Genomic DNA, 16,672 nt, shown 5'->3' with positions numbered 1-16,672 from the left:
CCGTCTCTCCCCTTCGCTCTCTCGCCGTCCCTCCCCCTCTCCCGCAGCTTCTTCAGCTTCCGCGTCTTCCTCTTGGCGCTCCCCGACGACGACGATGAAGAGGACGACGGCGACGAAGACCCGGAGCCGGATGAGGACGACCCGGAGCTGGAATCCGAGTCCGAAGACGACGACGAGTCCGAGGAGTCCGACGACGCAGACGAGTCCGACGACGAAGACGAGTCATCGTCGCTCGGGCGGCCGCCCCCCCCCACGCTTCCCCCTCTCCTTCTGCTCCGTCGCCGCGACGACCGGGCGGCCGTCGCCGTCGTCGCGGCCACCGTCGTCACGGCCACCGTCACCGTCGTCGCGGCGGCGCCTACGACGCCCGCCGCTTCCTGGAGGCTCAGGCCCGGCGGTAGTGGCGGTAGTGGCGGTAGTGGCGGTCTTCTTCCCCGTGGGACTCCTGTGACCCCGGGGAGAGTTCCGATTCTCCGGCACGGTGGCGGTGGGTTGCACGGCGATCCGATCCGTCTCCGTGGCGGGGGTGGTGGACGTGCCGGGATCACCCCGCTGCTGCTCCTGCTCCTGGACACCTCTTCTCTCCACCCTCTTCCTCACGCCTCCTCCACCTCCTCCTCCTTCCTGCGAGCGGTCTCTCTGTCCGTCCGTGGAGCGGTCTCTCTGTCCGTCCGTGGAGCGGTCTCTCTGTGCGTCCGTGGAGCGGTCTCTCTGTCCGTCCGTGGAGCGGTCTCTCTGTGCGTCCGTGGAGCGGTCTCTCTGTGCGTCCGTGGAGCGGTCTCTCTGTGCGTCCGTGGAGCGGTCTCTCTGTGCGTCCGTGGAGCGGTCTCTCTGTGCGTCCGTGGAGCGGTCTCTCTGTCCGTCCGTGGAGCGGTCTCTCTGTCCGTCCGTGGAGCGGTCTCTCTGTCCGTCCGTGGAGCGGTCTCTCTGTCCGTCCGTGGAGCGGTCTCTCTGTCCGTCCGTGGAGCGGTCTCTCTGTCCGTCCGTGGAGCGGTCTCTCTGTCCGTCCGTGGAGCGGTCTCCACCACGCCCCTCCGTGGAGCGGTCTCTCTGTGCGTCCGTGGATCGGTCTCCACTCCGCCCCTCCGTGGATCGGTCTCTCTGTGTGTCCGCGGATCGGTCTCTCTGTCCGTCCGCGGATCTGTCTCCACCACGCCCCTCCGTGGAGCGGTCTCTCTGTGCGTCCGCGGATCGGTCTCTCTGTCCGTCCGCGGATCTGTCTCCACTCCGCCCCTCCGTGGATCGGTCTCTCTGTCCGTCCGTGGAGCGGTCTCCACCACGCCCCTCCGTAGATCGGTCTCTCGGTTCCTCCGCGGATCGGTCTTCACCACGCCCCTCCGCGGATCGGTCTCTCTGTCCGTCCGCGGATCGGTCTCCATTCCGGACATCCGCGGATCGCCCTCCGTTCTGCCCGCCCGCCGATCCACCGGCGCGACGGGATCCCTGCGGAGATTTGCCCCTCCGCTCCGTCCGCTCTTCCGTTTCGTCCCCTCGCCCCTCCCGGGATCTGTCCCCCTCCCGGGATCTGTCCCCCTCCCGGGATCTGTCCCCCTCCCGGGATCTGCCCCCCGGAGATTCCGCCCGCCCCGACTTTCGTGCCCCGTCCACCCGCTCGCCCGGAGACGCCTCCCCACCGCCCCTCCTCCGCGTCCGCCGCTCTTCGGACGCGTCGGTTCGTTCCACCGGGGGCTCGTCCGTACATCTCTCCTCCGACGGTTCGCCGCTGCGTCCGTCGCCCTCCTGCCGCTCGCCTCCCGGTGCCTTTTCGGAGTCGGCCCTGGGCCTCTCCCGAGCTTTGTGGCTCTGCCCGCCAGCGGATTTGTCCGTCGCCTTCTCCGGCGAAAGATCCCTCTGCGTCTTCCCCTCTTGGCGTCCGTCCCTCTGCCTCTCTCCAGACGGCCTGTCCCTCTGTCTCTCTCCAGACTTGTCCCTCTGTCTCTCTCCAGACTTGTCCCTCTGTCTCTCTCCAGACTTGTCCCTCTGTCTCTCTCCAGACTTGTCCCTCTGCCTCTCCCCAGACGGCCTGTCTGCCTGTCTCTCTCCAGACGGCCTGTCCCTCTGTCTTTCTCCAGACTTGTCCCTCTGTCTCTCCCCAGACTTGTCCCTCAGTCTCTCCCCAGACTTGTCCATCTGTCTCTCTCCAGACTTGTCCCTCTGTCTCTCCCCAGACTTGTCCATCTGTCTCTCCCCAGACTTGTCCCTCGGTCTCTCCCCAGACTTGTCCATCTGTCTCTCTCCAGACTTGTCCCTCGGTCTCTCTCCAGACGGCCTGTCTGCCCGTCTATCTCCAGACTTGTCCTTCTGTCTCTCTCCAGATCTGTCCATCTGTCTCTCCCCAGACTTGTCCCTCTGCCTCTCCCCAGACTTATCCATCTGCCTCTCCCCAGACGGCCTGTCTGCCCGTCTAACTCCAGACGGCCTGTCCCTCGGTCTCTCTGCAGACTTGTCCCTCTGCCTCTCCCCAGATCTGTCCCTCTGCCTCTCCCCAGACGGCCTGTCTGCCCGTCTATCTCCAGACGGCCTGTCCTTCTGTCTTTCTGCAGACTTGTCCCTCTGCCTCTCCCCAGATCTGTCCCTCTGTCTCTCCCCAGACGGCCTGTCCCTCTGCCTCTCCGCAGACTTGTCTCTCTGCCCGCGTCCCTGCGGAGGAGGAGACCTGTCCGTGCGTCGCCCCTCGTCCCCACTCGCCCCACCCCTGGCCGCCCCTCCCCTCCTCCTCCTCCTCCCCCCCGACTCCCCCCGCTCCTCTCCCCGAGTCGCCCCCCTCTCGGCGTCGGGCGACGACGGCTCCCGCCTCCTCCTCTTCCTCCTCCTCTTCCCGTCGTCCTCTTCGTCGTCTTCTTCGCCACCGTCGTGCCCGGTGGCAGCGGCAGCCTCCTCCGCCCTCTCACCTCCTCCCGCACCGCGCCTCTCCCCGCCGCGTCTCCCCGCGCCCTCCCGTCGCCCCTCCCCGCGTCCGCTCCTCTCTCGCACGCCGTTGGCCGCCCTCACCGCCTCCTCATCCTCCGCCTCCTCCTCCTCGTCGTCGTCGTCCTCATCGTCCGCGTGCCTCCTTCCCGCGTCTCCGTTCTCGCGTCGCCTCTCCCCGCCCGCCTGCCTCTCCCTGGGGGGGCTGTGGCGGTGTCGGTGACGTGATGGAGGCTCCCCCCTCTCCACGCCGACCTCTCTCGGTCGCCGGGCATCTCCATCTCCTCCTCCGCCCCGGGCGTCCCACTCGGGAATCCGTCTCACCCACCCCTCCCCCCCCCGCTCCCTCTCCCGCTCCCTCCCGCCCCCCCTGGGATCCGGCTCCTCCGCCTCCCTCCTTCGATCTCCGCCGCGCGGCCTCGCGTCTCCGCGCCTGCCTCTCCCCGCCGCATCGTCCTCCCCCCCCCCGTCCCTCTCCTCGCCGGAGGGGGGCGATCGGTGGCGCTCCCACGGCGGCGAGTCGGAGCTCACCGATTTCTGGGAAGGGGCGGGCGGCGGGGGAGGTGATGACGGGAAACGTTTTGGGTCGGTCGGACGGGGGGGGGGGCACGGGGGGGGCGGGAGCGAGCCTTTGGCGTGAGAGCGAGTGCGAGCGCGAGTGTGAGCGCGAGTGTGAGCGAGTGTGAGAGATAGTGTGAGAGCGAGTGCGAGCGAGTGCGAGAGATAGTGTGATACAGCGAGTGTGAGCGAGTGTGAGCGAGTGATAGTGTGATACAGCGAGTGAGTGTGATAGTGTGAGCGAGCGAGGGCGAGCAATAGTGTGAGCGAGAGAGCGACTGCGTTGTTGAGCGAGCGAGCGACTGCGTTGTTGAGTGAGTGAGCGACTGCGTTGTTGAGTGAGTGAGCGACTGCCTTGTCGAGCGAGTGAGCGACTGCTTTGAGTGAGTGAGCCACTGCGTTGTTGAGTGAGTGAGCGACTGCGTTGTTGAGTGAGTGAGCGACTGCCTTGTCGAGCGAGTGAGCGACTGCGTTGAGCGAGCGAGCGACTGCGTTGTTGAGTGAGTGAGCGACTGCGTTGTTGAGTGAGTGAGCGACTGCCTTGTCGAGCGAGTGAGCGACTGCGTTGAGTGAGTGAGCCACTGCGTTGTTGAGTGAGTGAGCGACTGCGTTGTTGAGTGAGTGAGCGACTGCGTTGTTGAGTGAGTGAGCGACTGCGTTGTTGAGTGAGTGAGCGACTGCGTTGTTGAGTGAGCGAGCGACTGCGTTGTTGAGCGAGCGACTGCGTTGTTGAGTGAGCGAGCAACTGCGTTGTTGAGTGAGTGAGCGACTGCGTCGTTGAGTGAGCCACTGCGTTGTTGAGTGAGCGACTGCGTTGTCGAGCGAGTGAGCGACTGCGTTGAGCGAGCGACTGTGTTGTTGAGTGAGCGAGCGACTGCGTTGTTGAGTGAGTGAGCCACTGCGTTGTTGAGTGAGCGAGCGACTGCGTTGTTGAGTGAGTGAGCGACTGCGTTGTCGAGTGAGTGAGCGACTGCGTTGTTGAGTGAGTGAGCCACTGCGTTGTTGAGTGAGTGAGCCACTGCGTTGTTGAGTGAGTGAGCGACTGCGTTGTTGAGTGAGCGAGCAACTGCGTTGTTGAGTGAGTGAGCGACTGCGTTGTTGAGTGAGCGAGCGACTGCGTTGTTGAGTGAGCGACTGCGTTGTTGAGTGAGCGAGCGACTGCGTTGTTGAGTGAGTGAGCCACTGCGTTGTCGAGTGAGTGAGCGACTGCGTTGTCGAGTGAGTGAGCGACTGCCTTGTCGAGCGAGTGAGCGACTGCGTTGTCGAGTGAGTGAGCGACTGCCTTGTCGAGCGAGTGAGCGACTGCCTTGTCGAGTGAGTGAGCGACTGCGTTGTTGAGTGAGCGAGCGACTGCCTTGTCGAGCGAGTGAGCGACTGCGTTGTCGAGTGAGTGAGCGACTGCGTTGTTGAGCGAGTGAGCGACTGCCTTGTCGAGCGAGTGAGCGACTGCGTTGTCGAGCGAGTGAGCGACTGCGTTGTTGAGTGAGCCACTGCGTTGTTGAGTGAGTGAGCGACTGCGTTGAGTGAGTGAGCCACTGCGTTGTTGAGTGAGTGAGCCACTGCGTTGTTGAGTAAGCGAGCGACTGCGTTGTTGAGTGAGTGAGCCACTGCGTTGTTGAGTGAGTGAGCGACTGCCTTGTCGAGCGAGTGAGCGACTGCCTTGTCGAGTGAGTGAGCGACTGCGTTGAGTGAGTGAGCGACTGCGTTGTTGAGTGAGCCACTGCGTTGTTGAGTGAGTGAGCGACTGCGTTGTTGAGTGAGTGAGCGACTGCGTTGTTGAGTGAGCGACTGCGTTGTTGAGTGAGCGAGCGACTGCGTTGTTGAGTGAGTGAGCGACTGCGTTGTTGAGTGAGTGAGCGACTGCGTTGTTGAGTGAGTGAGCGACTGCGTTGTTGAGTGAGTGAGCGACTGCGTTGTTGAGTGAGTGAGCGACTGCGTTGTTGAGTGAGTGAGCCACTGCGTTGTTGAGTGAGTGAGCGACTGCGTTGTTGAGTGAGTGAGCGACTGCGTTGTTGAGTGAGCGACTGCGTTGTTGAGTGAGCGAGCGACTGCCTTGTCGAGCGAGTGAGCGACTGCGTTGTCGAGTGAGTGAGCGACTGCGTTGTTGAGTGAGTGAGCGACTGCGTTGTTGAGTGAGCCACTGCGTTGTTGAGTGAGTGAGCGACTGCGTTGTTGAGTGAGTGAGCGACTGCCTTGTCGAGCGAGTGAGCGACTGCGTTGAGTGAGTGAGCCACTGCGTTGTTGAGTGAGTGAGCGACTGCGTTGAGTGAGTGAGCCACTGCGTTGTTGAGCGAGCGAGCGACTGCGTTGTTGAGCGAGCGAGCGACTGCGTTGTTGAGTGAGCGACTGCGTTGTTGAGCGAGCGACTGCGTTGTTGAGTGAGCGACTGCGTTGTTGAGCGAGCGACTGTGTTGTTGAGTGAGCGACTGCGTTGTTGAGCGAGCGAGCGACTGCGTTGTTGAGCGAGCGAGCGACTGCGTTGTTGAGCGAGCGACTGCGTTGTTGAGCGAGCGAGCGACTGCGTTGTTGAGCGAGCGACTGCGTTGTTGAGCGAGCGAGCGACTGCGTTGTTGAGCGAGCGAGCAACTGCGTTGTTGAGCGAGCGAGCGACTGCGTTGTTGAGCGAGCGAGCAACTGCGTTGTTGAGCGAGCGAGCGACTGCGTTGTTGAACGAGCGAGCAACTGCGTTGTTGAGCGAGCGAGCGACTGCGTTGTTGAGCGAGCGAGCAACTGCGTTGTTGAGCGAGCGAGCGACTGCGTTGTTGAGCGAGCGAGCGACTGCGTTGTTGAGCGAGCGAGCAACTGCGTTGTTGAGCGAGCGAGCAACTGCGTTGTTGAGCGAGCGAGCAACTGCGTTGTTGAGCGAGCGAGCAACTGCGTTGTTGAGTGAGCGAGCAACTGCGTTGTTGAGCGAGCGAGCAACTGCGTTGTTGAGCGAGCGAGCAACTGCGTTGTTGAGCGAGCGAGCAACTGCGTTGTTAAGTGAGTGAGCAACTGCGTTGTTGAGTGAGTGAGCAACTGCGTTGTTGAGTGAGTGAGCGACTGCGTTGTTGAGTGAGTGAGCAACTGCGTTGTTAAGTGAGCGAGCAACTGCGTTGTTGAGTGAGCGAGCGACTGCCTTGTCGAGTGAGTGAGCGACTGCGTTGTTGAGTGAGTGAGCGACTGCGTTGTTGAGCGAGTGAGCGACTGCGTTGTTGAGCGAGCGACTGCGTTGTTGAGTGAGCGAGCAACTGCGTTGTTGAGTGAGTGAGCGACTGCGTTGTTGAGTGAGTGAGCGACTGCGTTGTTGAGCGAGTGAGCGACTGCGTTGTTGAGTGAGCGACTGCGTTGTTGAGTGAGCGAGCAACTGCGTTGTTGAGTGAGTGAGCGACTGCGTTGTTGAGTGAGCGAGCGACTGCGTTGTTGAGCGAGCGACTGCGTTGTTGAGCGAGTGAGCGACTGCGTTGTTGAGCGAGCGACTGCGTTGTTGAGTGAGTGAGCGACTGCGTTGTTGAGTGAGTGAGCGACTGCGTTGTTGAGCGAGCGAGCGACTGCGTTGTTGAGCGAGCGAGCGACTGCGTTGTTGAGTGAGTGAGCGACTGCGTTGTTGAGCGAGCGAGCGACTGCGCTGTTGAGCGAGCGAGCGACTGCGTTGTTGAGTGAGCGAGCGACTGCGTTGTTGAGCGAGCGAGCGACTGCGTTGTTGAGCGAGCGAGCGACTGCGTTGTCGAGCGAGCGAGCGACTGCGTTGTTGAGCGAGCGAGCGACTGCGTTGTTGAGCGAGCGAGCGACTGTGTTGTTGAGCGAGTGAGCGACTGCGTTGTTGAGCGAGCGAGCGACTGCGTTGAGTGAGTGAGCGACTGCGTTGTTGAGCGAGTGAGCGACTGCGTTGTTGAGCGAGTGAGCGACTGCGTTGTTGAGCGATGTGAGCGACTGCGTTGTTGAGCGAGCGAGCGACTGTGTTGTTGAGCGAGTGAGCGACTGCGTTGTTGAGCGAGTGAGCGACTGCGCTGTTGAGTGAGCGAGCGACTGCGTTGTTGAGCGAGCGAGCGACTGTGTTGTTGAGTGAGCGAGCGACTGCGTTGTTGAGTGAGCGAGCGACTGCGTTGTTGAGTGAGCGAGCAACTGCGTTGTTGAGCGAGCGAGCGACTGCGCTGTTGAGCGAGCGAGCGAGCGACTGCGTTGTTGAGCGAGCGACCGACTGCGTTGTTGAGCGAGCGAGCGACTGCGTTGTTGAGCGAGCGAGCGACTGCGTTGTTGAGCGAGCGAGCGACTGCGTTGTTGAGCGAGCGAGCGACTGCGCTGTTGAGCGAGCGAGCGACTGCGTTGTTGAGCGAGCGAGCGACTGCGTTGTTGAGCGAGCGAGCGACTGCGTTGTTGAGCGAGCGAGCGACTGCGTTGTTGAGCGAGCGAGCGACTGTGTTGTTGAGCGAGTGAGCGACTGCGTTGTTGAGCGAGCGAGCGACTGCGCTGTTGAGCGAGCGAGCGACTGTGTTGTTGAGCGAGTGAGCGACTGCGTTGTTGAGCGAGCGACCGACTGCGTTGTTGAGCGAGCGAGCGACTGTGTTGTTGAGCGAGCGAGCGACTGCGTTGTTGAGCGAGCGAGCAACTGCGTTGTTGAGTGAGTGAGCAACTGCGTTGTTGAGTGAGTGAGCAACTGCGTTGTTGAGCGAGCGAGCGACTGTGTTGTTGAGCGAGCGAGCGACTGTGTTGTTGAGCGAGCGAGCGACTGCGTTGTTGAGCGAGCGAGCAACTGCGTTGTTGAGTGAGTGAGCAACTGCGTTGTTGAGTGAGTGAGCAACTGCGTTGTTGAGTGAGTGAGCCACTGCGTTGTTGAGTGAGTGAGCCACTGCGTTGTTGAGTGAGCGAGCGACTGCGTTGTTGAGTGAGTGAGCAACTGCGTTGTTGAGTGAGTGAGCAACTGTGTTGTTGAGTGAGCGAGCAACTGTGTTGTTGAGTGAGCGAGCGACTGCGTTGTTGAGTGAGCGAGCGACTGCGTTGTTGAGTGAGTGAGCAACTGCGTTGTTGAGTGAGTGAGCAACTGTGTTGTTGAGTGAGCGAGCAACTGTGTTGTTGAGTGAGTGAGCAACTGCGTTGTTGAGTGAGTGAGCAACTGTGTTGTTGAGTGAGCGAGCAACTGTGTTGTTGAGTGAGCGAGCGACTGCGTTGTTGAGTGAGCGAGCGACTGCGTTGTTGAGTGAGCGAGCAACTGCGTTGTTGAGCGAGCGAGCAACTGCGTTGTTGAGTGAGCGAGCGACTGCGTTGTTGAGTGAGCGAGCGACTGTGTTGTTGAGTGAGTGAGCAACTGTGTTGTTGAGTGAGCGAGCAACTGTGTTGTTGAGTGAGTGAGCAACTGTGTTGTTGAGTGAGTGAGCAACTGCGTTGTTGAGTGAGCGAGCGACTGTGTTGTTGAGTGAGTGAGCAACTGCGTTGTTGAGTGAGTGAGCAACTGTGTTGTTGAGTGAGCGAGCAACTGTGTTGTTGAGTGAGCGAGCGACTGCGTTGTTGAGTGAGCGAGCGACTGCGTTGTTGAGTGAGCGAGCAACTGCGTTGTTGAGCGAGCGAGCAACTGCGTTGTTGAGTGAGCGAGCGACTGCGTTGTTGAGTGAGCGAGCAACTGCGTTGTTGAGCGAGCGAGCAACTGCGTTGTTGAGTGAGCGAGCGACTGTGTTGTTGAGTGAGCGAGCAACTGCGTTGTTGAGCGAGCGAGCAACTGCGTTGTTGAGTGAGCGAGCAACTGCGTTGTTGAGTGAGCGAGCAACTGCGTTGTTGAGCGAGCGAGCAACTGCGTTGTTGAGTGAGCGAGCGACTGCGTTGTTGAGTGAGCGAGCAACTGCGTTGTTGAGCGAGCGAGCAACTGCGTTGTTGAGCGAGCGAGCAACTGCGTTGTTGAGTGAGCGAGCGACTGTGTTGTTGAGTGAGCGAGCAACTGCGTTGTTGAGCGAGCGAGCAACTGCGTTGTTGAGTGAGCGAGCAACTGCGTTGTTGAGTGAGCGAGCAACTGCGTTGTTGAGCGAGCGAGCAACTGCGTTGTTGAGTGAGTGAGCAACTGCGTTGTTGAGCGAGCGAGCGACTGCGTTGTTGAGTGAGTGAGCGACTGCGTTGTTGAGCGAGCGAGCGACTGCGTTGTTGAGCGAGCGAGCGACTGCGTTGTTGAGTGAGTGAGCAACTGCGTTGTTGAGTGAGCGAGCGACTGCCTTGTTGAGTGAGCGAGCGACTGCGTTGTTGAGTGAGTGAGCGACTGCGTTGTTGAGTGAGTGAGCAACTGCGTTGTTGAGTGAGTGAGCAACTGCGTTGTTGAGTGAGTGAGCAACTGCGTTGTTGAGCGAGCGAGCGACTGCGTTGTTGAGTGAGTGAGCGACTGCGTTGTTGAGCGAGCGAGCGACTGCGTTGTTGAGCGAGCGAGCGACTGCGTTGTTGAGTGAGTGAGCAACTGCGTTGTTGAGTGAGCGAGCGACTGCCTTGTTGAGTGAGCGAGCGACTGCGTTGTTGAGTGAGTGAGCGACTGCGTTGTTGAGTGAGTGAGCAACTGCGTTGTTGAGTGAGTGAGCAACTGCGTTGTTGAGTGAGCGAGCGACTGCCTTGTTGAGTGAGCGAGCGACTGCGTTGTTGAGTGAGTGAGCGACTGCGTTGTTGAGCGAGTGAGCGACTGCGTTGTTGAGCGAGTGAGCGACTGCGTTGTTGAGCGAGCGAGCGACTGCGTTGTTGAGTGAGCGACTGCGTTGTTGAGTGAGCGAGCGACTGCGTTGTTGAGCGAGTGAGCGACTGCGTTGTTGAGCGAGTGAGCGACTGCGTTGTTGAGTGAGTGAGCGACTGCGTTGTTGAGTGAGCGAGCGACTGCGTTGTTGAGCGAGTGAGCGACTGCGTTGTTGAGTGAGTGAGCGACTGCGTTGTTGAGCGAGTGAGCGACTGCGTTGTTGAGTGAGTGAGCGACTGCGTTGTTGAGTGAGCGAGCAACTGCGTTGTTGAGTGAGCGACTGCGTTGTTGAGTGAGTGAGCGACTGCGTTGTTGAGTGAGCGAGCAACTGCGTTGTTGAGTGAGCGACTGCGTTGTTGAGTGAGTGAGCGACTGCGTTGTTGAGCGAGTGAGCGACTGCGTTGTTGAGTGAGTGAGCGACTGCGTTGTTGAGTGAGCGAGCGACTGCGTTGTTGAGCGAGTGAGCGACTGCGTTGTTGAGCGAGTGAGCGACTGCGTTGTTGAGTGAGTGAGCGACTGCGTTGTTGAGTGAGCGAGCGACTGCGTTGTTGAGCGAGTGAGCGACTGCGTTGTTGAGTGAGCGAGCAACTGCGTTGTTGAGTGAGCGACTGCGTTGTTGAGTGAGTGAGCGACTGCGTTGTTGAGTGAGCGAGCAACTGCGTTGTTGAGTGAGCGACTGCGTTGTTGAGTGAGTGAGCGACTGCGTTGTTGAGTGAGCGAGCAACTGCGTTGTTGAGTGAGCGACTGCGTTGTTGAGTGAGTGAGCGACTGCGTTGTTGAGTGAGCGAGCAACTGCGTTGTTGAGCGAGCAACTGCGTTGTTGAGTGAGCGAGCGACTGCGTTGTTGAGTGAGCGACTGCGTTGTTGAGTGAGTGAGCGACTGCGTTGTTGAGCGAGCGAGCAACTGCGTTGTTGAGCGAGCAACTGCGTTGTTGAGTGAGTGAGCAACTGCGTTGTTGAGTGAGTGAGCGACTGCGTTGTTGAGTGAGCGAGCGACTGCGTTGTTGAGCGAGCGAGCAACTGCGTTGTTGAGTGAGTGAGCAACTGCGTTGTTGAGTGAGTGAGCGACTGCGTTGTTGAGTGAGCGAGCGACTGCGTTGTTGAGTGAGCGAGCAACTGCGTTGTTGAGTGAGCGACTGCGTTGTTGAGTGAGTGAGCGACTGCGTTGTTGAGTGAGCGAGCAACTGCGTTGTTGAGCGAGCAACTGCGTTGTTGAGTGAGCGAGCGACTGCGTTGTTGAGTGAGCGACTGCGTTGTTGAGTGAGTGAGCGACTGCGTTGTTGAGTGAGCGAGCAACTGCGTTGTTGAGTGAGCGACTGCGTTGTTGAGTGAGTGAGCGACTGCGTTGTTGAGTGAGCGAGCAACTGCGTTGTTGAGCGAGCAACTGCGTTGTTGAGTGAGCGAGCGACTGCGTTGTTGAGTGAGCGACTGCGTTGTTGAGTGAGTGAGCGACTGCGTTGTTGAGCGAGCGAGCAACTGCGTTGTTGAGCGAGCAACTGCGTTGTTGAGTGAGTGAGCAACTGCGTTGTTGAGTGAGTGAGCGACTGCGTTGTTGAGTGAGCGAGCGACTGCGTTGTTGAGCGAGCGAGCAACTGCGTTGTTGAGTGAGCGAGCAACTGCGTTGTTGAGTGAGTGAGCAACTGCGTTGTTGAGTGAGCGAGCAACTGCGTTGTTGAGTGAGCGAGCAACTGCGTTGTTGAGTGAGTGAGCAACTGCGTTGTTGAGTGAGCGAGCGACTGCGTTGTTGAGTGAGTGAGCGACTGCGTTGTTGAGTGAGCGAGCGACTGCGTTGTTGAGTGAGCGACTGCGTTGTTGAGTGAGTGAGCGACTGCGTTGTTGAGCGAGCGAGCAACTGCGTTGTTGAGCGAGCAACTGTGTTGTTGAGTGAGCGACTGCGTTGTTGAGCGAGCAACTGCGTTGTTGAGTGAGCGAGCGACTGCGTTGTTGAGCGAGCGAGCAACTGCGTTGTTGAGCGAGCAACTGTGTTGTTGAGTGAGCAACTGCGTTGTTGAGTGAGTGAGCGACTGCGTTGTTGAGTGAGTGAGCGACTGCGTTGTTGAGCGAGCGAGCAACTGCGTTGTTGAGCGAGCAACTGCGTTGTTGAGTGAGTGAGCGACTGCGTTGTTGAGCGAGCGAGCAACTGCGTTGTTGAGTGAGCGAGCAACTGCGTTGTTGAGTGAGCGAGCGACTGCGTTGTTGAGCGAGTGAGCAACTGCGTTGTTGAGTGAGCGAGCGACTGCGTTGTTGAGTGAGCGAGCAACTGCGTTGTCGAGTGAGTGAGCGACTGCGTTGTTGAGTGAGCGAGCCACTGCGTTGTTGAGTGAGCGAGCAACTGCGTTGTCGAGTGAGTGAGCGACTGCGTTGTTGAGCGAGTGAGCAACTGCGTTGTTGAGTGAGCGAGCGACTGCGTTGTTGAGCGAGTGAGCAACTGCGTTGTTGAGTGAGTGAGCGACTGCGTTGTTGAGTGAGTGAGCAACTGCGTTGTTGAGCGAGTGAGCAACTGCGTTGTTGAGTGAGTGAGCGACTGCGTTGTTGAGCGAGTGAGCAACTGCGTTGTTGAGCGAGCGAGCGACTGCGTTGTTGAGTGAGTGAGCGACTGCGTTGTTGAGCGAGTGAGCAACTGCGTTGTTGAGCGAGTGAGCGACTGCGTTGTTGAGTGAGTGAGCGACTGCGTTGTTGAGTGAGTGAGCAACTGCGTTGTTGAGCGAGCGAGCGACTGCCTTGTCGAGCGAGTGAGCGACTGCGTTGTTGAGCGAGTGAGCGACTGCGTTGTTGAGCGAGTGAGCGACTGCGTTGTTGAGTGAGTGAGCAACTGCGTTGTTGAGCGAGCGAGCGACTGCCTTGTCGAGCGAGTGAGCGACTGCGTTGTTGAGCGAGTGAGCGACTGCGTTGTTGAGTGAGCGAGCAACTGCGTTGTTGAGTGAGCGAGCGACTGCGTTGTTGAGTGAGTGAGCGACTGCGTTGTTGAGTGAGTGAGCGACTGCGTTGTTGAGTGAGTGAGCAACTGCGTTGTTGAGCGAGCGAGCGACTGCCTTGTCGAGCGAGTGAGCGACTGCGTTGTTGAGCGAGTGAGCGACTGCGTTGTTGAGTGAGTGAGCGACTGCGTTGTTGAGTGAGTGAGCGACTGCGTTGTTGAGCGAGTGAGCGACTGCGTTGTTGAGTGAGTGAGCGACTGCGTTGTTGAGCAAGCGAGCGACTGCGTTGTCGAGCGAGTGAGCGAGGTTCCTCCCTCGTCTCCTCACCTGCCGCTGACGCCTCTGCTGCTGCTGCTGCTGGGGACGTCCCCGCACGTAGGGGTCCTCGTAGCTGGGGCTGCGAGCGCTGCGGGCCTGGGCTCGGCGAGCAGCCTGCGCGCTCGCCTGCAACGCCCGGCCTGCCGACCCTGCGGCCGGGCTGGGCGGGCCGGCAGGCGAGTCCCCGGCTTTGGCCTGGCGGCTGCTCTTCCTCTTCTTCTTGGCCGGAGGCTCCCTGCGGGATGGAGGGTGGGTGGGTGGGTGAGTGGGTGGGTGAGTGGGTGGGTGAGTGGGTCAGTGAGTGAGTGAGTGGGTGAGTGAGTGTGTGAGTGGGTGGGTGAGTGGGTGGGTGGGTGAGTGGGTGGGTGGGTGGGCGAGTGGGTGGGTGATTCCCGCTCACGGCCAACACCACCATTCAGTGACGCTTATCTGAACCGGTCCGGGGCCTCCCCTAGGTCGACTCAGCCTCAAATGAGCTACCTGGTGTAGCGGTGGTGGTGGTGTAGTAAACATCGCTAGCACTGTGGGGGGAGAAAAAAGGCGGCCGGGCGTGGTGCTGCCCTCGCTCACAGCACTTGCCCCAACAGTCCGCTCAGGTGACACGGGGTGGTGGGGGGGGTGGGGGAAATCTTTGTCCTTGAATTCGTTAACTCTGTGTCCGACCAAAAGACTCGCGCAACGGGGAGACAGCAGCTACCACCCGGGGCAGAGGTCGCAAACGGGTTTTGATTCCTTACCCATACCCGGCCGTACCAGGGTCGCAATCGGGTACCCGATACCCGTACCCTACCCGTACCCGGCCGGGTACGGGTAGGGTACGTGTATCGGGTACCCGATTGCGACCTCTGGGATGAAGCCACGTTGCAGGCGCGGGTGGGTTGATTCTAGGAACTTGAATTGTGAGAAGAGACAAGACGTTGGGAAATGAGTGACAAACGGTGACTCACCAGTGACTCACGGATTACCCGGCTACCCGTACCCGGCCGCACCAGGGTCGCAAACTCTCCCACTCACTCACCCACCCACTAATTCAGCTACTCACTCACTCACCCACTCGCTCACCCACTCGCTCACCCACTCACGAACTCACTCACCCACGCACCCACTTACTTACCCACCAACCAGAGGTCGCAAACGGGTTTTGATTCCCTACCCGTACCCGGCCGCACCAGGGTCGCAAACGGGTACCCGTACCCGGCCGGGTACGGGTAGCCGGGTATCGGGTAGGGTACGGGTATCGGGTACCCGGTTGCGATCTCTGCCACCGGGGCAGCGACGGTGACGGCGGTGGTGGTGGGGATCGAGGAGGCCTCCCTCTCTCACTCACCGCTCGCCGCCCGAGGAGGGCGCCAGAGGACGCTTCTTCTTGCGATGTTTCTGTTTCTGTCGCATCGTCTCCTCCTGGTCGTCATCGTCGTCCACCACCTCCACCACCTCCACGTCGTGGTCTTCGTCGTCGTCGTCGTGAGAATCGTCGCTCCGAGGCCTTGGCAAACACGGAGGGAAGGGATGGATATGTAATGAATGTCTTTCGTTCACAACACTCCCGTCTTACTCCCTCACGCTGCTGACAGACGGCGTGAGAGGGACAGAGAGAGACTCGCGCAGCCACGTGGCAGCCTGGCCCACGTGGCAGCCTGGACCACGTGGCAGCCTGGACCACGTGACCAGCCTGGACCACGTGGCAGCCTGGACCACGTGACCAGCCTGGACCACGTGGCCAGCCTGGACCACGTGACCAGCCTGGACCACGTGACCAGCCTGGACCATGTGACCAGCCTGGACCACGTGACCAGCCTGGACCACGTGACCAGCCTGGACCACGTGACCAGCCTGGACCACGTGACCAGCCTGGACCACGTGGCCAGCCTGGACCACGTGACCAGCCTGGACCACGTGGCAGCCTGGACCACGTGGCAGCCTGGACCACGTGACCAGCCTGGACCACGTGGCAGCCTGGACCACGTGGCAGCCTGGACCACGTGGCAGCCTGGACCACGTGACCAGCCTGGACCACGTGGCAGCCTGGACCACGTGGCAGCCTGGACCACGTGACCAGCCTGGACCACGTGACCAGCCTGGACCACGTGGCCAGCCTGGACCACGTGACCAGCCTGGACCACGTGACCAGCCTGGACCACGTGGCCAGCCTGGACCACGTGACCAGCCTGGACCACGTGACCAGCCTGGACCACGTGACCAGCCTGGACCACGTGACCAGCCTGGACCACGTGACCAGCCTGGACCACGTGGCAGCCTGGACCACGTGACCAGCCTGGACCACGTGGCAGCCTGGACCACGTGACCAGCCTGGACCACGTGGCAGCCTGGACCACGTGGCAGCCTGGACCACGTGACCAGCCTGGACCACGTGGCAGCCTGGACCACGTGGCAGCCTGGACCACGTGACCAGCCTGGACCACGTGACCAGCCTGGACCACGTGGCCAGCCTGGACCACGTGACCAGCCTGGACCACGTGGCCAGCCTGGACCACGTGACCAGCCTAGACCACGTGGTGGCAGCCTGGACCACGTGGTGGCAGCCTGGACCATGTGGCAGCCTGGCCTCACCCTCCGTTCGTTCCCGTTCGTCTCCACCCCCATTTAATACCCGGGTCATGTGGTACCTTTCCACCAATCCTTGTTAGCCTCCATGGAATCTTCTAGACTACATCGTACGTTCCCGGGACCACGCCCCTGACTCGGCCCCTCCATTGGCTGTGGCTAAAGCCAGCAGGGCCAATCATCTACTTGCAGCTGTCACCTTCCATGACGTCAGGGCCACGCCCCCTAGGCTTCCCCCCATTGGCTATGGGCCAGGACCGGTAGAACCAATCATCGTGACGAGGTGTGATCCATCAGCAACCCGGATATATCCTCAAATTACAGATAGACTCATCACCACACAGAGACCCATAGACTCATCACCACACAGAGACCCATAGACTCATCACCACACAGAGACCCATAGACTCATCACACAGATACCTATAGACTCATCACACAGAGACCCATAGACTCATCACACAGAGACCCATAGACTCATCACACACAGAGACCCATAGACTCATCACACAGATACCTATAGACTCATCACCACACAGAGACCCATAGACTCATCACACAGATACCTATAGACTCATCACACAGAGACCCATAGACTCATCACACACAGAGACCCATAGACTCACCACACAGATACCTATAGACTCATCACACAGAGACCCATAGACTCAACACCACAGAGACCCATAGACTCAACACACACACAGAGGGGTAGTAGTGGGGGGTAGTAGTG

General features: G+C 60.2%; 1 protein-coding gene across 1 annotated transcript in view; it reads right to left on the bottom strand.

The window, feature by feature from the left end:
* LOC144952989 (uncharacterized) overlaps positions 1–16,672 on the bottom strand; it is a 24,882-nt gene continuing 8,210 nt past the window's right edge. Inside the window, exons 8-10 of the mRNA XM_078883472.1 lie at positions 14,702–14,860; positions 13,384–13,609; positions 1–3,444 (exon numbers count right to left, since the gene is read on the bottom strand). Of these exons, the coding sequence (XP_078739598.1) occupies positions 223–3,444; positions 13,384–13,609; positions 14,702–14,860 (3,607 nt within the window). The 3' untranslated portion in view covers positions 1–222. The remainder of the gene's footprint in view (positions 3,445–13,383; positions 13,610–14,701; positions 14,861–16,672) is intronic.

The sequence above is a fragment of the Lampetra fluviatilis genome, chromosome 71 (assembly GCF_964198595.1).
Source record: "Lampetra fluviatilis chromosome 71, kcLamFluv1.1, whole genome shotgun sequence".
Classification (NCBI taxonomy): domain Eukaryota; kingdom Metazoa; phylum Chordata; class Hyperoartia; order Petromyzontiformes; family Petromyzontidae; genus Lampetra; species Lampetra fluviatilis.
Note: the sequence above shows the minus strand (reverse complement) of the source record. Positions and strands in the feature narration are given on the sequence as shown.